The sequence below is a fragment of the Mizuhopecten yessoensis genome, unplaced genomic scaffold (assembly GCF_002113885.1).
Source record: "Mizuhopecten yessoensis strain PY_sf001 unplaced genomic scaffold, ASM211388v2 scaffold11135, whole genome shotgun sequence".
Classification (NCBI taxonomy): domain Eukaryota; kingdom Metazoa; phylum Mollusca; class Bivalvia; order Pectinida; family Pectinidae; genus Mizuhopecten; species Mizuhopecten yessoensis.
Window position 1 is genome coordinate 399,097 of NW_018408897.1, and position 19,316 is coordinate 418,412.

Genomic DNA, 19,316 nt, shown 5'->3' on the forward strand with positions numbered 1-19,316 from the left:
ATTTGACAATAACAGGGCCAGGGAAGGCGATGTAATTTGACAATAACAGGGCCAGGGAAGGCGATGTAATTTGACAATAACAGGGCCAGGGAAGGCGATGTAATTTGACAATAACAGGGCCAGGGAAGGCGATGTAATTTGACAATTATAAGGCAAGGAACGGCGTTATATTTGTCAAAAAAAATTAGTGTTTACCTTTTAAAGAATCAACAAAAGTTCATATTGGATGTGTCTTTGATCTTTTAACATTTTTATTTTTGTTTTGCTTTCACTTTGTATTATTTGTGCAACAGAGGGGTTGTGTTAATTTGGCGGCCAACTATTCAAGAACAACCTGCATTTCGTTTCTTTGTTTACCATTTCTTTCACATTAATTTATATGTGTTGCATACATGCAATTGAGATTAAAGCAGAGGAGTACGTTTTACAATAGTATTGCTTTGATTTTTATTGTCGTTGATGTGAACAATGAAGATATATATAAATATATATATAATACATTTTTTAACCATACGAAATTGCAGTCAAAATTAGGATAACAGATATCTAAATTACGTTTTCGATCAATGCAAAAATAATGAAATGACGTACAGTGTATTTGTTTATTAGATTGTAGATGAAGATCGGGAAATGTCTATTGCGTAGATAAAAGTACTTCGTGCCAATTCCTTAACACAGATTTTATAAAAGCACGATGACTGTTATAAACTATGTCTACTGTGTTAACAACTGTTTATTGAGTTTGTTAAAAGAACAAGTTTCAATGTATATTGATTATCTGCAATTGTTATTTGTAATTTAGAGTCTATATAATAATAAGGTATTCATCATAGAACGTTGTAGCATACCCATCTTCCTATTGTTTGTACTTAGCATCATGTAACAATATATTTGTATTGCGTCCATAGTTGATTTCTTTTCATCTTCAAATGCTGTTTGAAAATACCCGGATGAAACGATTTTTTTCTAACAACCGTTAAGTAGATATGGCGAATAAAGAAACGAAATTCAATAAAAGGCCTTAATATCATTCGAACTAAAAAAACAGAACTAATATAAATAGGGAAAGACATGATCAAAAGGAAGAATAACAAGGAGACCATGCTACGAATATCTTTTGAACTTTTGAATAATCTTATCAGTAAACGTTCTAGCCATTGTTATTCATTATTTTATCACATCAGACATTGTTAAAATAAATATTCTGAACCCATTTTTCCATTAGTGTCTCAGCTGAACAAATGTACTATTTTCTTTCTAATAAAAACCCCATTCCAAAAATATCAATTTGCGTGAAGTTATTAATTACAGACAGTAAAATGCGATGATTTATTTCTCTAAATAACACAAATGCACACGTAACCACAAAAGTGAACCATGGTAAAAATACTATGGAATTGATTAAGCTTCGGGCCAAATATCATTACTTATGACTCTTTGTTACTAAGAAGAACCCGTTAAAATACTTTAATTTTTTTGACCATAGTAACTTTGAAAGTTAAAGATCATTCATTGAAACATACTAGGTATCTCTTTGTTCTTGCATGTTGTCTAGGACTTTTGGTCATTGAACATAAAACAGTTTTCAACAGCGTTGACCCCTATGACCTTGAATGTAAAGAGTATTTTTGGAACATACTTGGAAGTCCTCCATCCAAGCATGAAGATGGTCAAATATCAGTAACCGCGATATTTTTTTAGAAAAACTGCTAGAAATATTAAATGCATTTCAGCTTTTGACCTTGAAGTTAGTCAAGGTCGATAATTTGAACATATTCGATTGTCCTTCATCCAAGCATTCTACGGCCAAACATCATCACCCTAGGCTTTTTGTCTGTTTATAAAAACTTGTATTAAAGGTTTACTTAAAAGTGTGTCAAGGTAGCAGAGTACAGTAGAAATGGCTTGATCCTAAAAATAAAGGGCATGTCTCGGATAAACATGGATAGCGGATTCATCCTGCACAACACACCTACATATATATATATATATTTATAAACTACATTTTGAACAGTTTAGAAGAATGATTTTTTTTTCAAAAAGTGATTTCCCCAGATTTGGGACTTGTGAAAACCATGGTTACCACATCAAAAAACGCCAAAAAATGCGAAAAACCACCCCAACGTAGTATTATTTTTCTTAAAACCTGTCTTAAATTTAATATCACCTACTCGGTAACAGAAATACTCACGTTATAGCATAGGTCGTTCAACTGGATTTTTCACAATATTTACACATGTGCTGAGTACAAAAATAGACTACATGAAAAGCCAGGTTTTGTTGTGTAGACACAGATTTGTAAATGGCGAAAAATGGAGTCTCAAGCCAAATTCGATTTTTCTTTTCTTTAAATGTGAAGCCCACATAGTTCAATTCATCATGTGTATGCCAATTTTAGAGCTGATTTTTTTAAAAGTTTTGATACATGTAATATTATAGGGGTTACTCATTGAACAAAAATATCACCATGGCCACCGTACGCTACAGTACACTGCTACCCAAGATCATTCATTTTAACAAACTTTGTAGTCTTTCATCCTGGCATGCTAATCACCGACCTAGGCGTGTTGGTTATTGAGAAGATGTCGCTGGAATTGTAAAGCGGACGATAGATTCCTGCAAACTGAGCTTAATATGGCTCGGCTTTTATGAAGAAGCACTGGTCCTGTTAAATAATTCCTTACCATCAGAAAGTTAACGCTACGTCATGACCTTAATTCATCTAGTTCGCGTTTATGCTGACAGAAGGATGACCAATGAACGCCTTGTCGTAGCCAAACAGCTTTCAGTGAAATACTTGTATGTTGCATAATCATGGTGTTCAATGAATTAACATGTTTTATGGGAATGCTGACTTACGAAAATAACTTTAAGAATACAATTTGATCCTCAAAACACGGGTATAGAATAAGCATGTGTAGTAAAAACAACTAAAACCAAATTTCTTTCTTCGTATCATATTCAAATAGTCCGTAATCCTTAGTAATACTCATATTCTCCTCAGTACGAGTGGGGGATGTAAACATTCCCTTATTGATGACAATATGTGTACCCTTCTCAACTACGTCATCAGAATATCTTTGAGATTTAAAAGGATAATCTAAAAAGGACCAGTTAGATACTGAACCGATTTCAATGGTAACCTTATCACTAATTACATGTAAGATAACGATATGTAATGCTTAACTGGAAGAAACGTCCTTGACGGGTTTACAATGGATAGAAGAAAAATCGATACGTAAAGTAATTTTTAAGTGTCTATATTAACCATACATTGTATGACTAATAGAAAGATGTAAAGAATTCATTCCGAAAATCATCTACACACAAGTCAGCTGAATAGATGAGGAAAGAATTGTCAAAAAGAGCAAACAATGTTGTTTTATACATTTATTCATATATTGATTTAAAAGCAAATCAGGGTAGTCGCTACCATACTTCATTAAAATAAAATGGTAAAATTGGTTTTTCTAGATACGTTAGTACAAGGGAGGCAACATACGGACCACTACGGTACCTATCTCTGTACCTCTTCTTGTGGTTAATATCAGTGTTGAAAGAAAATATATAAACTGTCAAGAATAGTTCCATAGTTTTAAGAATAAACTAATTGATAAAATGCCGATATGTTTTTTTTTGTGATATCTTTTTAACAACAACGGCTTTTGATCCAAGTGAATGAGGTATATTCGTATATAAAACAACGTCACATGATACATGTTTAGCCAATTTTGTGCAATCTTGAAAAAGATAAAAATCAAACCTTTGATAGCCTTAAAAAGAAGTTTCAATAAAATATCAATAAGACGACTCTGATGCTGTGTGCTACAATATGTACTTAACTACCGACAATATGTCTAAATTCCAAATATGAAGGATTATTTTTACTTCAAAATAATTTATTGTATTGCTTATACTTTCATTCTTGAGCATTTTAGTATAGAATAAAAAGGTTGGTAAAATAGGGAAAATTCTATATAACGATATTTGCTTATCTTCATAAGATTTATCTTCAGATAATAATGGGATAAATTTCATTTCAAATATATTTTATTGATTAAACAAAAGGATTGAGCAACAGGCTTTGCCTATTGTAAGCTCTCTCTCTATGGCTTCCAGCATACTTTTGATAGTTGAAGACACTGAATACAATATTTACATGCATACATTATATTTTATATTTCAACTCATCTCATGACACTTGGGTACATTTATTGCGAGATAATATACAAAAATTAGGCTGGATGAATATTTCCATGCTTCTACAAAATAACTTTATTTCAAGTGATACATGGACTTAAGATAAAAAAAACAATACAAACTTTGCGATATCGATATTATGGATATACACAGTATTCCAAATCGAATTAAATATATGGATAAACGTCTTGACCTTGAGCCACTAAAATTTTGTTGCGGCAAAATGAAATAAAGGAAAACTGATACATGCATGTATGCTGATATCAAAATTTATTTGAAGCAGATTTGTCTTGAGTTGAGTTGGAAAATCAAATACAACATGAACTAAAAGAAAACAGGAAAAAAAGAAAACATAACTAATTCTATAAGAACACAGGAAAATCTCGAACACTCATTCATACACTCTAACACCACATATGTGTCTACTGGCATGGCTTTGTTGGTTTATTTAATGTAGTTTATATTTGTTTTAAATTAATGTGCAGTTGGGCATTACATATGATAACAAAGTACACCAGTTCGAATGATACAAATATATGCCATTTTGGTATTTCATAATAAATTATTAATTTTTCAATAATTAAATAAATTATAACTTTTGATTTACATTACTCCATCATACCTAAAGTGTCATGACCACATAAGTCCCTGGTCAGTTTTGCCCGGTGATCAATCAACCTTGGTATATCATATAAAAATATATATATAAATTATCCAGTATCAACAGAAATAATGAATTTATCTTACAGAATACAAACAATACATCAACCACATACAGCTTGTATATTTATCTATTTAAACCGTCCTGTAGCATTAATGTATATATGCACACACTCCATCAATTGGTTGTTCTGTAAATCAGTTTTATTAGTGTTACCATTTAGAATTGTATTTCAAGATATTGTATTATGGAAATCTACATCATTTAATATAAGATCCTACAAAAGAGTTTGTCGTTCATCTGTATAGAGAGGACATTCAAAAGAGAAATGGTAAGAGTTTTCAATTGAGTGACTACAAGGACAGTTTGGACTATTTTTCAAGTGATCTTTAAACAGATCATAGTTGTGTTGACCAGCACCATTTCTTAATTGACACATGTTAATATATTGCTTTTTCGTGAACCAGAGTATTTAAATTCAGGTGTACATACATTTTGTTCTGTGTCCCCTACACTTGTCTTTTGTATTTCTCTTTTAAACGTAATAAGATTAGTAGTATTAGATGTGTTTATGTTTATCCCTCCTACTCTGTAAACGCCCCCCCCCCCCTTATTTCTTTATATAATATACAATGGCTAGCGCCTTTTCTTAGACCAGTAATTATCCTAATAACATCAAGTGGTCAGACAAGTGTAGTATTTATTTTAACATTCTTAGGACATTTTCTCTTTTATATGCCTTTTCAAAAATAAAGTTTATATGATGTGTCCAGTTAGCTTGTGCATTCAAATAAACCTCTAGATGATTGTTTTATGACGATTTATCGTCCGATAATAATGGGATAAATCACTTTATTATTGTCATGATGGCTTATGCCTAATCCGGACATATAGGTTCATCAATAATGATCACATACATCGACATACAGAATACATACAAAAAATGGCGCCGACCGTCAATATTCATAAACAAAAACAAATATAGATTGAAGCTTATCAAGGTAGAAAGGCCTGGCTGTCTAGTAAACATAACTCATCTGTTCAGAAAATCATTATAACTATGCTCTGAAGTAGAAGTGCTTAGTTTGGTATAGACAATTATCATCATTCTTTTGATATATCCTGTTAACATGTTGTATGATGAAGTAATGATAATATGATAATTTCTGATAACTTTATTATGTGACCAACCACATGTCATCTTTTCTGTATTTCATTCCAGTTTTAATTAGGTAGTCTGGTCGATAGCGCTTTTATAATTGAGAATATTCGTTTTTGATGGATTACCTTTCGTCCCTTTCAAGGCATCCTGAATATTTATGCCAACCATCAACATATTCAGACATAATACAAACACTGGCCCATTGGATACATCTGTTGGTGTCTCGCTAAGGACAATGGAAAAATCAAAGTTCCTGGAATCGCGTCTCTCTCCTAGCTGTCTCTTCAGCTCCTTGATAACCATGTCCACCATTGTTTTCCCCAAACCACTTCGGCTGGTACGTAATAATCTCATCACTAAAGCGACAAAATATCAGAGATACAGAAAACAGTAATATACAGTTCGAACATCATAACGTTGGTCGTATAAAAGTGTAGTTTTGAATCATATGTGTAATTCAGGAATTTTGTCATACATTAGCGCAATCGGTCATATATCAGATAGCAAATTTTAAATACAAACGTTTTGACCATGTTAACAATATCGTTTTAGAAAGATTCAAATTGGTTTGGTAGTTTCTGTGAACGCTGGGGATTAGATTAAAGGCACAATATGTCAAAATATTATGACTGAGTGTGGAAATCGTGCGTACAGTGCAAACACTTGTTTAAAAACACATACAACAATATATGATACATTACAAGTATAGTTTTCGGTGCGGATACATTAATTGTCAGATATCCAGAGAGCATCCTATTAAGGGAGATTTAGATAATACAAGTGAGCAAATTACTACACGTAATGTTTTTGTTACATGTTCTTTACACAAGGCAAAACAAATTGTTGTCCACGACCTGGGATTGACAATGGTCAGTTTTTATATTGCTTTACAGTATGTATATATAAGCTAAAACATACCCAAAAGTTTCTTTTTTAGGCGTCAACATTCTTCCAACACTGTTTTTAAATTGTTTATTTCTTCATCCTTTTTTACTAAATATAAAAATATACAATGTGACAAGACATACTATTTATTTGTCATATTCAACGTATAACCAAACACAAACTCATACTTGAAAAAAATACGCAATGCATAGTTAATACAATTTAAATCGATGCAAGTTGCAACTTAATCACATTTAAAAATGAAGCACACTATACATATATTGCATGCTTCATCTCATCAATCAAGTCAGTTTGGATCAACCGTGAGATTATAATCTTCTTTAATCTGACATTACTGGTTTATCAAATACTTTGTGAAAATGGCACACTTCTTCAATATGTATGATATGTTGGAGTGAATGACATGCAATAGTTGTTAAGTACAATGATTTATAACTTATCTTTTTAAGTCTACTGATTAGTTTTACATTGTGATATTACACCAAAAAGTTACACAAAGAAAACATATAAATAGATATTTATGACTATATAGAAAATCAAATAATGAAGGTTCAGATAAGAATGCAGGTCATTTGACGAGAAGAGAACATGGTCTGTTCGATTTTATAACAGCCATCTATTTTTTTCAAAAGTAATTACAAAGTTTATGTCATGAGTCTATGCTTTTCATTTAAATTTAGAATTTTGAACTATAACCAAATCCACGACTAAACAGTATTAAATGGCCTATATGTATTCTTAGGTTTATTGGATAGTGAAGCCCTACCTAGTTCTCCAGTCATCTTCTCGATGTTCTGCTGTTGAATCTTTAATGTAGATGATAACTCCTCATTGACTATGGCCTTGTTGAGAGGCCTTGTCTGGTCCTGTAGTGTCATCCGGGCTTACAGGAGTGATAAATATAAGTAAGATCAACGAGTTTTATAGCTGTTGTAAAATAAAACACAATGTAAAAGTCGGTTCGCAGATAAATTGCACACATCAAAACTAAATTCACTAGAAATTTTAAGTCATAGAAATAGCAGTTAATCTTTACAATTAAGCATACCTAGTCCTCCTGACAATCTATCAATATCCCACTGTAGACCGTCCATGGCGGATGTTATCTCCTTGTTAGTCCTATTTAGGGAACTTGTCTGGTTCTGTAGTGTCTGCTTCTCCGTCTGTAGTTGTGATACTTCTTTAAAATTCTTCTCATTAGTCCTGTTGAGAGAGCTTGTCTGGTCCTGTGGTGTCTGGCTCTCCGTATGTAGGTGTGATACTTCTCTCACATACTCCTCTTTCCCCTTCTGACCTTTGTCAAAATGGCCCTGCTTCTCTTCTGTATAAAGATGAAATGTCAGTGTGTGTAATATACTTATCGTCACAACTGCCATGTTTATTCGCTTTATGTTTTTACAGTCACTCTGCTTCTCCTCTTTAAACAAATGTAATCTTCAATGAAGGTAATATATTAATCGCTTCATCTGTCATGTTTATTCGTTCTATTTCTAAATATCACTAAAAGCACCTATTTAAAAATGTTGCTCTTAGGTGCTGGATAACGCATTGCCAGACAGGTTTTTACTTTTGCAACATAAAATGAACGCATCAAAACTGAAAAAAACAATTATTGTTCTGTTGTTATGTAAATTGGTAAGTCAATTTACAGGATTTTTCCTACCATGTTCCACTGTCAACCTATCGATGTCTCGCTGTAGATCCTCCACGTTGGATGATAACTCTTCATTAGTACTGGTTAGGGAGCTTGTCTTGTCTTCTAGTGTTTGTCTCTCTGTCTGTAGTTGTGATACTTGTTTCACAAACTCCTCTTTTTCCTCTTGAATTGTGTCTAAATCACACTGATTCTTCTCTTTTAACACATGAAATCATCAATAAATGTTTGTAATAAATATCACGCTTCAAATGGTTTTCATGCTTTCAGTTATACATTGAAGAAACATTTATAGACAAATATACTTTTATAACCACTATCAACAAAGCCGGCAATATCCTCTGAGCGAATCCGGGCTTATAAGAGCGATAAATAAAAGTTATATAAACGTGTTTCATAGCTGTTGTAAAATAAACAGTGTAAAAGTCGGTTCGCAGATAAATTGCACACATCAAAACTAAAATCCCCAGAAATTATTAATCATACAAATAGCAGTTAATATTTACAAATAATCATACCTAGTTCTCCTGTCAATCTATCGATGTCCCGCTGTAAACCCTCCATGGCGGATGTCATCTCATCATTAGTCCTATTCAGGGAACTTGTCTGGTCCTGAAATGTCTGTTTCTCTGTCTGTAGTTGTGATATGTCTGTAATATACCTCTCGTTTTCCTTTTGAACTTTGTCTAGTTCCATTTGTTTTTCTTCTGTTGTAAGGGCAAATATTCAATACATTTGATCGTTTCAATTTAAAGTGTATCAACAGTAAACATGATGATCGATATTAGTATGTTTATTCTCAATTTCCTAAAGTTCCTCGTTTTTCAGTCTACTGGAAATCATTTAAAAACTTCAAAAGAGCACACGCCAAAACATACATATACAGATATTAATAACTAATGAAAATCATTAAATTACACCACAGATATATCATGAAGTAGTAAATTTATTATAATTAACTTATAAAAGAGTATATGTAATTTTCTCTATCAAAATATTTAAAATCGAAACAAGTTTCTTTTTCAATCAAACCGTACAGGTTCAGACAAAAATGCTGATTATTTGACGCGAACAGAATAACGTCTGTTCAATTCTAAAACATCAATCTTATCCTCCAAAACATAATATTAACAAACGTTATGTGATAAGTGGATGATATTCATTAAATTAAAATAATAAACTAAAACCAAATACACGACTAAACAGTATTAAATGGCCTATATGTATGCTTAGCCTTATTATTGATAACACATTCCAACCTAGTTCTCCAGTCATCTTCTTAATGTTCTGCTGTTGAATCTTTAATTCAGATGATAACTCCTCATTATTCCTGTTGAGAGAGCTTGTCCGGTCCTCTAGTGTCTGTCTCTCCGTCTGTAGTTGTGATACTTCTCTTACATACTTCTCTTTCTCCTTTTGACCTTTGTCAAAATGGCCCTGCTTCTCTTCTGTATAAAGATGAAATTTCAGTGTGTGTAATATACTTATCGTCACAACTGCCATGTTTATTCGCTTTATGTTTTTACATCGCTAGTAACACCTATTTAAACATTTTGTTTTCTGATGAACTATAACACATTGTCAGATACATTTTTGCATTTAGTACCAACAAAACTGTTACGCCGAAACAACGAGCGCATCAAATTTGAATATAATAAAATCTATTTTTTGTTATGTAAATTGTGAAGTCAATCTACAGAATAATTCATACCGAGTTCCACTGTCAACCTATCGATGTTTCGCTGTAGACCCTCCACGGTGGGTGAACATTCTTCATTAGTACTGGTAAGAGAGTTTGTCTGGTCTTCTAGAGCTTGTCTCTCTGTCTGTAGTTGTGATAGTTGTTCCACATACTCCTCTTTTTCCTTTTGAACTGTGTCGAAATCACCTTGCTTCTCTTCTTTAACAAATGAAATGATTTATAAATTATTGTTATAAATGTCATGCTTCAAATGGTTTTCATGCTTTTAGTTATATATTGATATTCAAGGATTTATTGACAGTTATTTACTTCTAAAATAAGCATCAACAAACCGGCACGCACCCTCTGCGCGCAACCATCCGGTCCAAATTCTAGCAGTCTTTATAAGTTAAAAAAATGTTTCATAATTGATTATTGTAAAACAAATACAGTTTATTAGTCTGTGCGCACATAAATTACAAACTAAAAAGAAAACCTATAAATTATATGTTTTTACGGTATAATGAGTCATATTTTGCAGAAACTATAAATTCATGAATATAAGCAGCACCTGTAGGTATGAAATAAAGCAAGACAAAATATGTGTGAGGAATTGCCTATCTAAGATGAATAATATGATGATATTTATGGTGATGATAAAAAATAATGATGATATTTTAAAACAATTACTATTATCATACAATTTTTGAATTTTTCCGTACCTTCGGTGTTCTCTGTATGACTTTTTAAATGCATCTTCAGCTGATTCTCCAATGATCTAATTTTCTCGTTTTTTTCCTCTATACTGTTTTTTAAAATTGAAATTTTGGTTTGCAGGTCTTCTTTTTTTTCCTGGTCTTGTAGCTGTAGAGGATGGGGCATACTTTCTCTTTTTGCTAGCATTTGTTCTATTTCAATGGGTGCATCGAACGATTCGTCCAGATCCGATTTTTTTGATTTGTGACGAGTCTTTGAATTGCCAATGTCCGTCACTTTTGCTTCCTTACAAAGTCGTTTTGAAGGATAGTTATTCCTTGAATATAAGTCCTTACTTGATATATCAAAAACTTTTGATTGACATGGTTTACACATCCTGTACCAAACGTTGTTTTTAACCTCATTCAAAATGTCCTCAGGTGTTGGAATTTTCTTTATGCTTTGGACGTTCGCCTCAAGATGTCGTATGTATTTAGTCATGTTCTTTGTTATGTCCTAAAAGGAAAGCTAAATTATTGAAATAACTAACTTACTTCAATGTTTGATAGATCCTATACCGATCGATCCAAAACATAGGATTTTAGTCAAGATAAATTATCCAGATATGTTTCGACAATATAACGTCAACAAAATGTAATCAAACGATGAATAAGTTCCTTAAATTCCATTCAAATTGAATCCGCAGTTTGACAATAAAACTTTTTCAAACGTCAATGGAATGAGAATAATGAATACACCTATCCCTGTTAAGACCAACAAGGGATATATATACGTAATAGTTGCTTTAGAGTTCCATTGTTCTCATAAAAATGCTTTGGGGTGTAGTAGATATTGGTCAGGTAATTTTACAGTTCTCCTTTTCATTAGGTACTCTATAAAACTAAGTACAGATACTCTTATTTCTCATTCATCATTTTGCAAATGATTTGTTGACACAATAGTTTTCATACACAAATGTATAAGAGACCTTTCAAATCAAAATAAAATATACATAGTTATGGGATGAGTTATAATAAAAACTGTTATTGATAGCGTGATGTTTGTATGAACGATAATATTCTATTGAAATATATAAATTTAAAAAATAACGTCAACGCTAAATTGAACGTAAGTAAAAATTTAAAGTATGCCTTACAACCTGTTTGAATCGATGAGTAAATTAGATATGACATTGTTTTCTTTTTTGAAAAACGATAAATCTACATACTTAATACATAAGTGATCTATTTTCGTGACTTATTTTTTTATCATGAATCGCTATATATCGCTTTTTATTTCTTAAATACTGTCATTTAAACAGATATCAATCCGTTCACTGGAAATGATGTATACTTTTTGTATCTTAGCCTGAAAACGTGATGTCATTGAACTTGATCACAGTGACTTTTATTAGCTGAAATTATAAAAAAGGGAACAAGTATATACTTATAACCAAATAGTTTTTTATAATGCTGAAAACAACATTTTTGGTATTACTGTGGTTGTTCAAATGATAGCAATGTCTCACTCATGTTTCAATCACAATATCAATTATCAAATTACACACAATATAGAAAACTCACCGTTAACGAGTCGCCTTTGTCTGTCACCGGTAAAGTTGTAGCCATCGTTACGATTCGTCGCTATTAAACGTCTTTGTGTCTAAAATAAAACTGAGTAACTCTTCCTTTAAGTTGTGACTGTAAAAAGAAATTCAGGATCTAATCTTGTGTGTGTTTCCTTTACATAGCATAAGAACATATAGTACAACGATATGTATTACTTAAATTTTAACGTGCTGCAATCTGTCAGAAATACTGCGTTAAAAGCTGAAGTCATAAAAGTTCATAACTATTATAGGTTGAATGGTTTGAAAAGATTGAAAATTCAAACGACTCATATTTATGTCAAGTATAAGCGCGAAGCTTTTTCCTGAACTTAATTATCCCAGCAGGCGCAGGGTAGAAGCCATCGGTTTACGTTATTGTTGGACATAAGTGAATTCACGAGATATTAAGAGAACCGAATCACTTTATGAAGTAGCATTAGCAAATAATGATCGTGATAGCAGAAGGATGGTGCCAAAATTCGACAAGAAAATTATCTTTTTAAGGGGCCCGTTAGGATATGCACGACATCATGTAAATCATCGAATAACTTGCGGCACGTCGGAAAATAAAAAAAAAATAAAAATTTGTTTTATATCTTTTACAAGTTTCACACCCTGAGTATATCACTTTTGCTATGTAAGAAGAAGGAAAAAAACTAGTTTTATCCTGCTGATAAGAAAAAAGAGCGAAAATCAGCGGCACTGTACCTATGATTGTTAGTTTGAAAAGTATTTATTTCTGGTAATGTACAATACATTATATTTTCAATACATAGTCAGCAACGATTAGTTAACAAGTACAATGCATTTATAAAATGTCCGATATGTTAGATACTCATTAAATCATATTGAAAGTAAGTGCTAATGCACATTCATAAATGAATTTCGTAGAATGGCAGAAATATATTTAGGACATGTAGACAATGTAACAGTTATCGATGACCTGACGCCTAGGAGTGATGTACGTCTATGCATTAACAAAGTTATGTATAATTTGAGGCACGCATTTGTGCAACTTGTTCATAATAGGATTTCCACACCTATTACTCTATTACACAAATTATGATAAATACATACTGATTATCATATATTTTCAGTTAAACAGCTTGCTATGCATTCTATAATTCTGTACATATGCAAAGATATTAATATTAGCTGCTTCTGGTAAATGTATATCACTATACAATACCAAATTAGTTGTGGTGTTGTGGGTTAGTGATAATAAGGAAATTATTATACTTCGGACACATGCGTAAATAATGGGTAATATCCTCTATTTTTCCGCATGTACATAGTGGACTAACATTACTAGTTTTCTTTTAAATATGTGGTCATTTGGTTTGCTACATAATTGCCTTAGTCTGCTATGGTATATTCGAGCAATTCTTTATCCAGAATAGTAGTAAGAAGGAGGGTACGGTCGTGCATCTTTTTCAGGGTATTTCTTGAAGTGTGGTAAAGGTGTTTTTTTCTAATATTAAATCGTATATTATTCCAAGATGATAGAGTGGTAAGTAGAAAGGATGACATATTGTAACTAGTTTTACAACGGAGAGATGATAAATGTTTGGTTGTCTAGTACTTTGCCTATGGGTATCTGCTGTCTGGTGTTTGGAGTTTGATAAGGTTGGACAGATATTCACGAGTTATATTATTTACCATTTCAGTTTGTGTACTTCATTTTACTTCAATGGATCGTTTGTTTATACTGGACACTTAAGAAACCCCAGTTACAATTCTGAATGTTTCTGTATTACTTTGTTCTATTTGTTTCTTTAAATCAACGGAAATATAGGACTGGTCGTACAATACATAGTTTGAAGCGAGAGTCGATCAACAGTAAATTTTATTTTTGATAGCTGGGAAGTTCTATATCGGTATTCATGTTGTTTTCAGATAACCAAGTTTCGGTGAAAACAAAATGCTACGATGACTAAGTTCGCTACGAGTGGACATAACTTTGGTAGAGTGTTTTGTAAATTTAAGTGAGCGAATGATAGCTCGTACAAATCAGTAAATGTGACGTTAGATTGGACAGTATTGGTAGTATTAAAGGATTCAATGAATAGACTGAAGGTGGAAGAACCCAGATGTTTTTCGATATCGCCAGCCTGATAGAGTAGAAGTAGAATAACTGAGAAACATAATAATAACATTCCAGTTAGGATTGAAAGAGGCATACAAACGCATGAACAAGTTACATTTGGGACATCCGTGAATTTATATATAGATCATTCGCCTTTAGGTAACATTGCGTAATTTCATAGAATTATTCAATAACCTGATGACTGATAATTACTTCGCAAGTTGTGTATTTTCGGTCATAATTGACAATCTATTGGCCTATTGGCCTAGTACAAATATTATACTATAATATACAGGAATTATGATATATTACGAATCCAATAACTATAAAACGATGAGCTAAGATTTCAGTTCGTTCTTATATTAAGTCAAAGTAAACCCTCATAGAGAACTAACACTTGCTTAACATTTTTAAAATACAGTAATCACACGGTGGTGTGAGTTTCGGAGGATCATTCGAGACGCAATTTGATGGAGGAAAAGAAAGCATACGCTTATAACATTTATTCTTTTATGGAAAATCATTATATAATGTCGGCGTTGCAAGGTTATAAAACCTTAATTTCATGTGATAAGAACTTGATATAAGTAACTGTATATGGGCCAACTTGTACAGATGTTAACTTTTATAATCAACTTTCTCATCAACTTGAATTATGTAAGAACACATCTATCATTATAGGTGGGGACTGGAACGCGCCACAAAACTCTGTTAAAGATACAAACAATTATTTAAGTAGAGACTATGTAATATATCACGATAAAATCATAGATATTAAGGATAGTTTCGATATCATAAATATTTGGCGAGAGCAAAATCCAGATATACACCTATATTCAGATTTGGCTACACATATTATTAAGAGTGGGATAGGTATTATCTACAGATCTGACCATTGTCAAATATCAAAAGTAATTAGATTCACCAAACAAGTAAGGGGTAATAAGGGAACAAGGAAATTTAATAATAGCTTATTGAGAGATAAAGAATATGCAAAGTTAATAAAAGGATATCTATATGCATATGCAGAAAATCCTGAAGTAGCCGACAGGGAATTATTAACATTTAATATAAGTGACTCTTTATTATGGGAGACGATAAAATTTACAATAAGGGGAAAAGATTATTGCTTATTCTGCAAAGAAAATAGGAAAGGGATCAAGAAGGAAAAGAATCAAAATCCAGAATAGAAATACTACAAAAAGCAGAGAGAGAATAGATAATTAGACCTAATTGGGAATTTAAAATGAATTGGAATTATTCAGGGAAATGAAAACAAATGGTATTATCTTAAGAACAAAATCAAGGAGGAAAGTAGAAAGGGGTAAAAAGTTCTAAATAATTTTTGTGATCAGGAGAAAACACATTTTCAGGAAAAATTCCATCTTCGCTTGCCAACTGTTCGCTTTGGAGCAGTCGGTAAATTGTTTGTAAACGCTTTGTGTTTACGCAAATTACCTTCGTGCTCTATTGGATTTATTATCTCATAAACTAAACTAAATAAAAGGTTAATCCTAAAATAAATCCACTCGCCGTTGTTTATCATTTTAAAATACATTTGTTTTAATATTTATTGGTCATTTCTGCAGGGGACACCTGGGAAAAATTGACTAAAGTTTGTATAAATTGTCCTGTATTTAATCCCCATATAAAGGTCAGATATTACTCTATTCTGTCGTATGTAAAACGCTGAATTACCCTTATGTACATCCTTTCCTTGTTTGATATTTTGTTGCTTATATTTTAAGACAGAGATCGGAAACGTTTACGGAAGACACTTGACGGCGGCGATTGAAAGACGATGACAGACGGATCCGGACACGAAATGTCATTTAAGCCTTCGGCGATAAAAAAGACAATGACAGGTTGAGGAGATATAAAAATAACCAAGAAACTGTAACATAATAAAAGCTGTTTCCTGCCAAATTTAGGTATTGCAAGTATTAAAAAAAATATACACATTTTTGTGATTTAAATAAGCTTTATTTTGAAGAACATATCCACAACCTTCTTTAACAATGTGTAATACTTTTAACATTCCAGGTGAACAACTTCTCAATATAACACAATATCACAGCAGTTCCATGTTTTGAAGAGGAGAAAGAATTGTATATATACTGTATTATACCAATGTTGTAGCAAGCATAATCGTATGCCACAACTTTCTTGCTTATCAAAAATCGTTCTTAAAAAAACTTAAGTGATTAAAAGTGATGCAGAAAAAAACATTTCTTTACTCGTGCCCTGATCGGGCCTGAAACTCACAACCTACAGCACCAAAATGCAGATATAGCAATACATTTTAATGCACAGATACAGATTATACAGATATCCTTACATATCAGACACAGTATAATTTTGAGAGGTTATAACTACCTGTCGTAATAATAATAATAATATGTAACAATGTACAATTCGTGTCCATGTGTATAGCTATACATTGAGATTCGCAAACTCGTATCATCAATAGACGATTTGTCACTGTTGCCATGTCGAGAGTCAGGCTGTTGACAACTGTATCATCGAAACTCTGTTTTCGAGTTCGTGCAGTGGTATGGGCTGCGGCAACTTCGCGAGCCAAGGGTGTTCAATACGATACTCTCCTATTCAATAGGAGAGTATCGTATTGAACACCCTTGGCTCGCAAAGTTGGGGCTGCGGATATTTCACGACTTATTAGAGGTCCGGACAGGGCACGATCCATAAAATTGTCTTCCTTCGTGTCTCATTTTCTATATGAATATATATCACTTGATACGACTTAGAATAAAGGCTTTTTGTGCTCGTCTCCACGTATGTATTTCAGAACAACAACACAATAATCGTCTAATCGTATATAGCATCTGTGTAACATTTCTATCTGTTTGACAAAAATACATTACACGGCGATGATCAGGTTAGAGTACATGTGAATTGTATTACATTATCAGAATAAAATAACTTTATTTCAAACTTTAAAGCTAGACATTTAACACCTCTTAGAATCATCTGGCTGTTGTTTTATTAACATGCATTCTGTATTTGGTCGAAGGCGAGAAAATGTGTAAAATTATTTTGTTAACACATATCCTTGTGTTTGCCCCCAGTCCAAGCATGAATGGTATTCTTAACAACAATATTTAACAGTTTAAATCAAAATAAACAAGCACTCCTAAAAAAACACTTTTAAAAGAAACTGTACGTAAAGGGCACAAGAGCCAAGATATAAATGAACCAGCTTATAAAACACATCATTGTGTATTGTCAGTCTAATTAATAAACGCTTAAATTCAAACTTGGGTTAAATATGTATAACAATTTAGGGACAACATGAGAGGTAGACAAAAGCTTTTCCTAGGAGCGACTAGAAATGACAAGAAAACGGAGTAAAAAATAACAGTGCTACAAACATTGGTAAGGAATAAATATTGTTTGATGCTTTAGATAATAACAGCAATAAAACATTATATTATAAAATTCAAAAATCTGCTATAAATAGCGAATACTGCTAACGATACAAACCACAGTACATCGTATATGTTTCCTCAGTTGTATAACATGTATTATAAATGACTGAGGCTGTTTTCAGTCGGTTTCCGATGTTTTCCCGTTGAATAATATAACTATTGAATGGGCACCGTCAATGGGCGGGTGTAAACGAGTAAAATCTAATTTCTACTTAATTTTTTATTTTTTTTAAAATAAAAATAAATAGGTTTTTTCTTTATCTATAATCAAAAGGAAACAAAATGTTTAAATGACATAAACTACTTTGCGCCAACATTCAACTAATACTCTACTGTGCATACACTGTAGGGGAAGCTATTAACACATCCTGTGAGATCGGAGAAAATCTGGAGATCATCAGATACCCAAAATCAGTCTACCCTTTAGAAATATCGCGACTCTTTCGTCCGAATGTTGGAATAATGCTTGTATAATACCGTACGTAACCACTACAAAATAACACCTGCACACTAACGTTTGATTTTATACTGGCCTACTATATTATCTTACTGACGGTCATACTGTCGTAGTTCCTTGTCCAACTTATCTTTGCTATGCAATTCTAACATCAATGAATATCAAAACCAGTTGATATGAATTACTGAAACACATAGTTAATACATTATACTGTCATATACTTCCTCATAATCGAAGTGATCTTTTCAGCAGCATTATTGTTGAGGTCACATTCGTACAGCCCGCTGTCACTGCTGAACGCCATATCAATGATCCCGCCTAGCTTCCGTAACTCACTTCCGGTAACGCGGAGACTTGTGGGAGTAAGAGACGATAGATTATCCTTGTTGGTATGGTGAAGTACCAGAACAAACACATTCGTTCTGTCAGCTGGGAAATATCAGACATTATACTTAATTAAACTTTATTGTATAACAGATATGAAACAGTTTCTATTGACATTCTTATTGGACCGAATGTGTAAATGAAAGGGTTATGTTGTAGGAGGGACAAGAGTACCAGATGAAAACTGGAGTCGGAGAGGTGACCCCATAACTGTTCAGTTATTTCAGGTAGTCATGCTTTAAAAAGTACATAAAAATGGAAAGAAAAAGAAACATGGACTTATCTTTATTAGTAACATAGGAAACGGTGTCCATGATCCGGTCCTAGTAAATTATTGGATTGATCGAGAGAGTCGTGTTCTATTTATGATGTAT

The 19,316-nt window shown here is 32.5% G+C and overlaps 1 protein-coding gene across 8 annotated transcripts in view; it reads right to left on the bottom strand.

The window, feature by feature from the left end:
* Window positions 1–6,958: 6,958 nt before the first annotated feature.
* LOC110466517 (paramyosin-like) overlaps window positions 6,959–19,316 on the bottom strand; it is a 28,342-nt gene continuing 15,984 nt past the window's right edge. For 4 of the 8 annotated variants that reach the window (XM_021523058.1, XM_021523055.1, XM_021523057.1 and 1 more), the window contains one exon: window positions 12,590–18,987. In XM_021523058.1, coding sequence (XP_021378733.1) covers window positions 18,764–18,987 — 224 coding nt within the window. In that variant the 3' untranslated portion in view covers window positions 12,590–18,763. Of the gene's footprint in view, window positions 7,017–7,695; window positions 7,857–7,977; window positions 8,251–8,592; window positions 8,782–9,101; window positions 9,291–9,842; window positions 10,032–10,294; window positions 10,484–10,986; window positions 11,477–12,543; window positions 18,988–19,316 lie in introns of those variants that run through there. The other 4 variants (XM_021523052.1, XM_021523051.1, XM_021523053.1 and 1 more) reach the window with 4 other exon arrangements.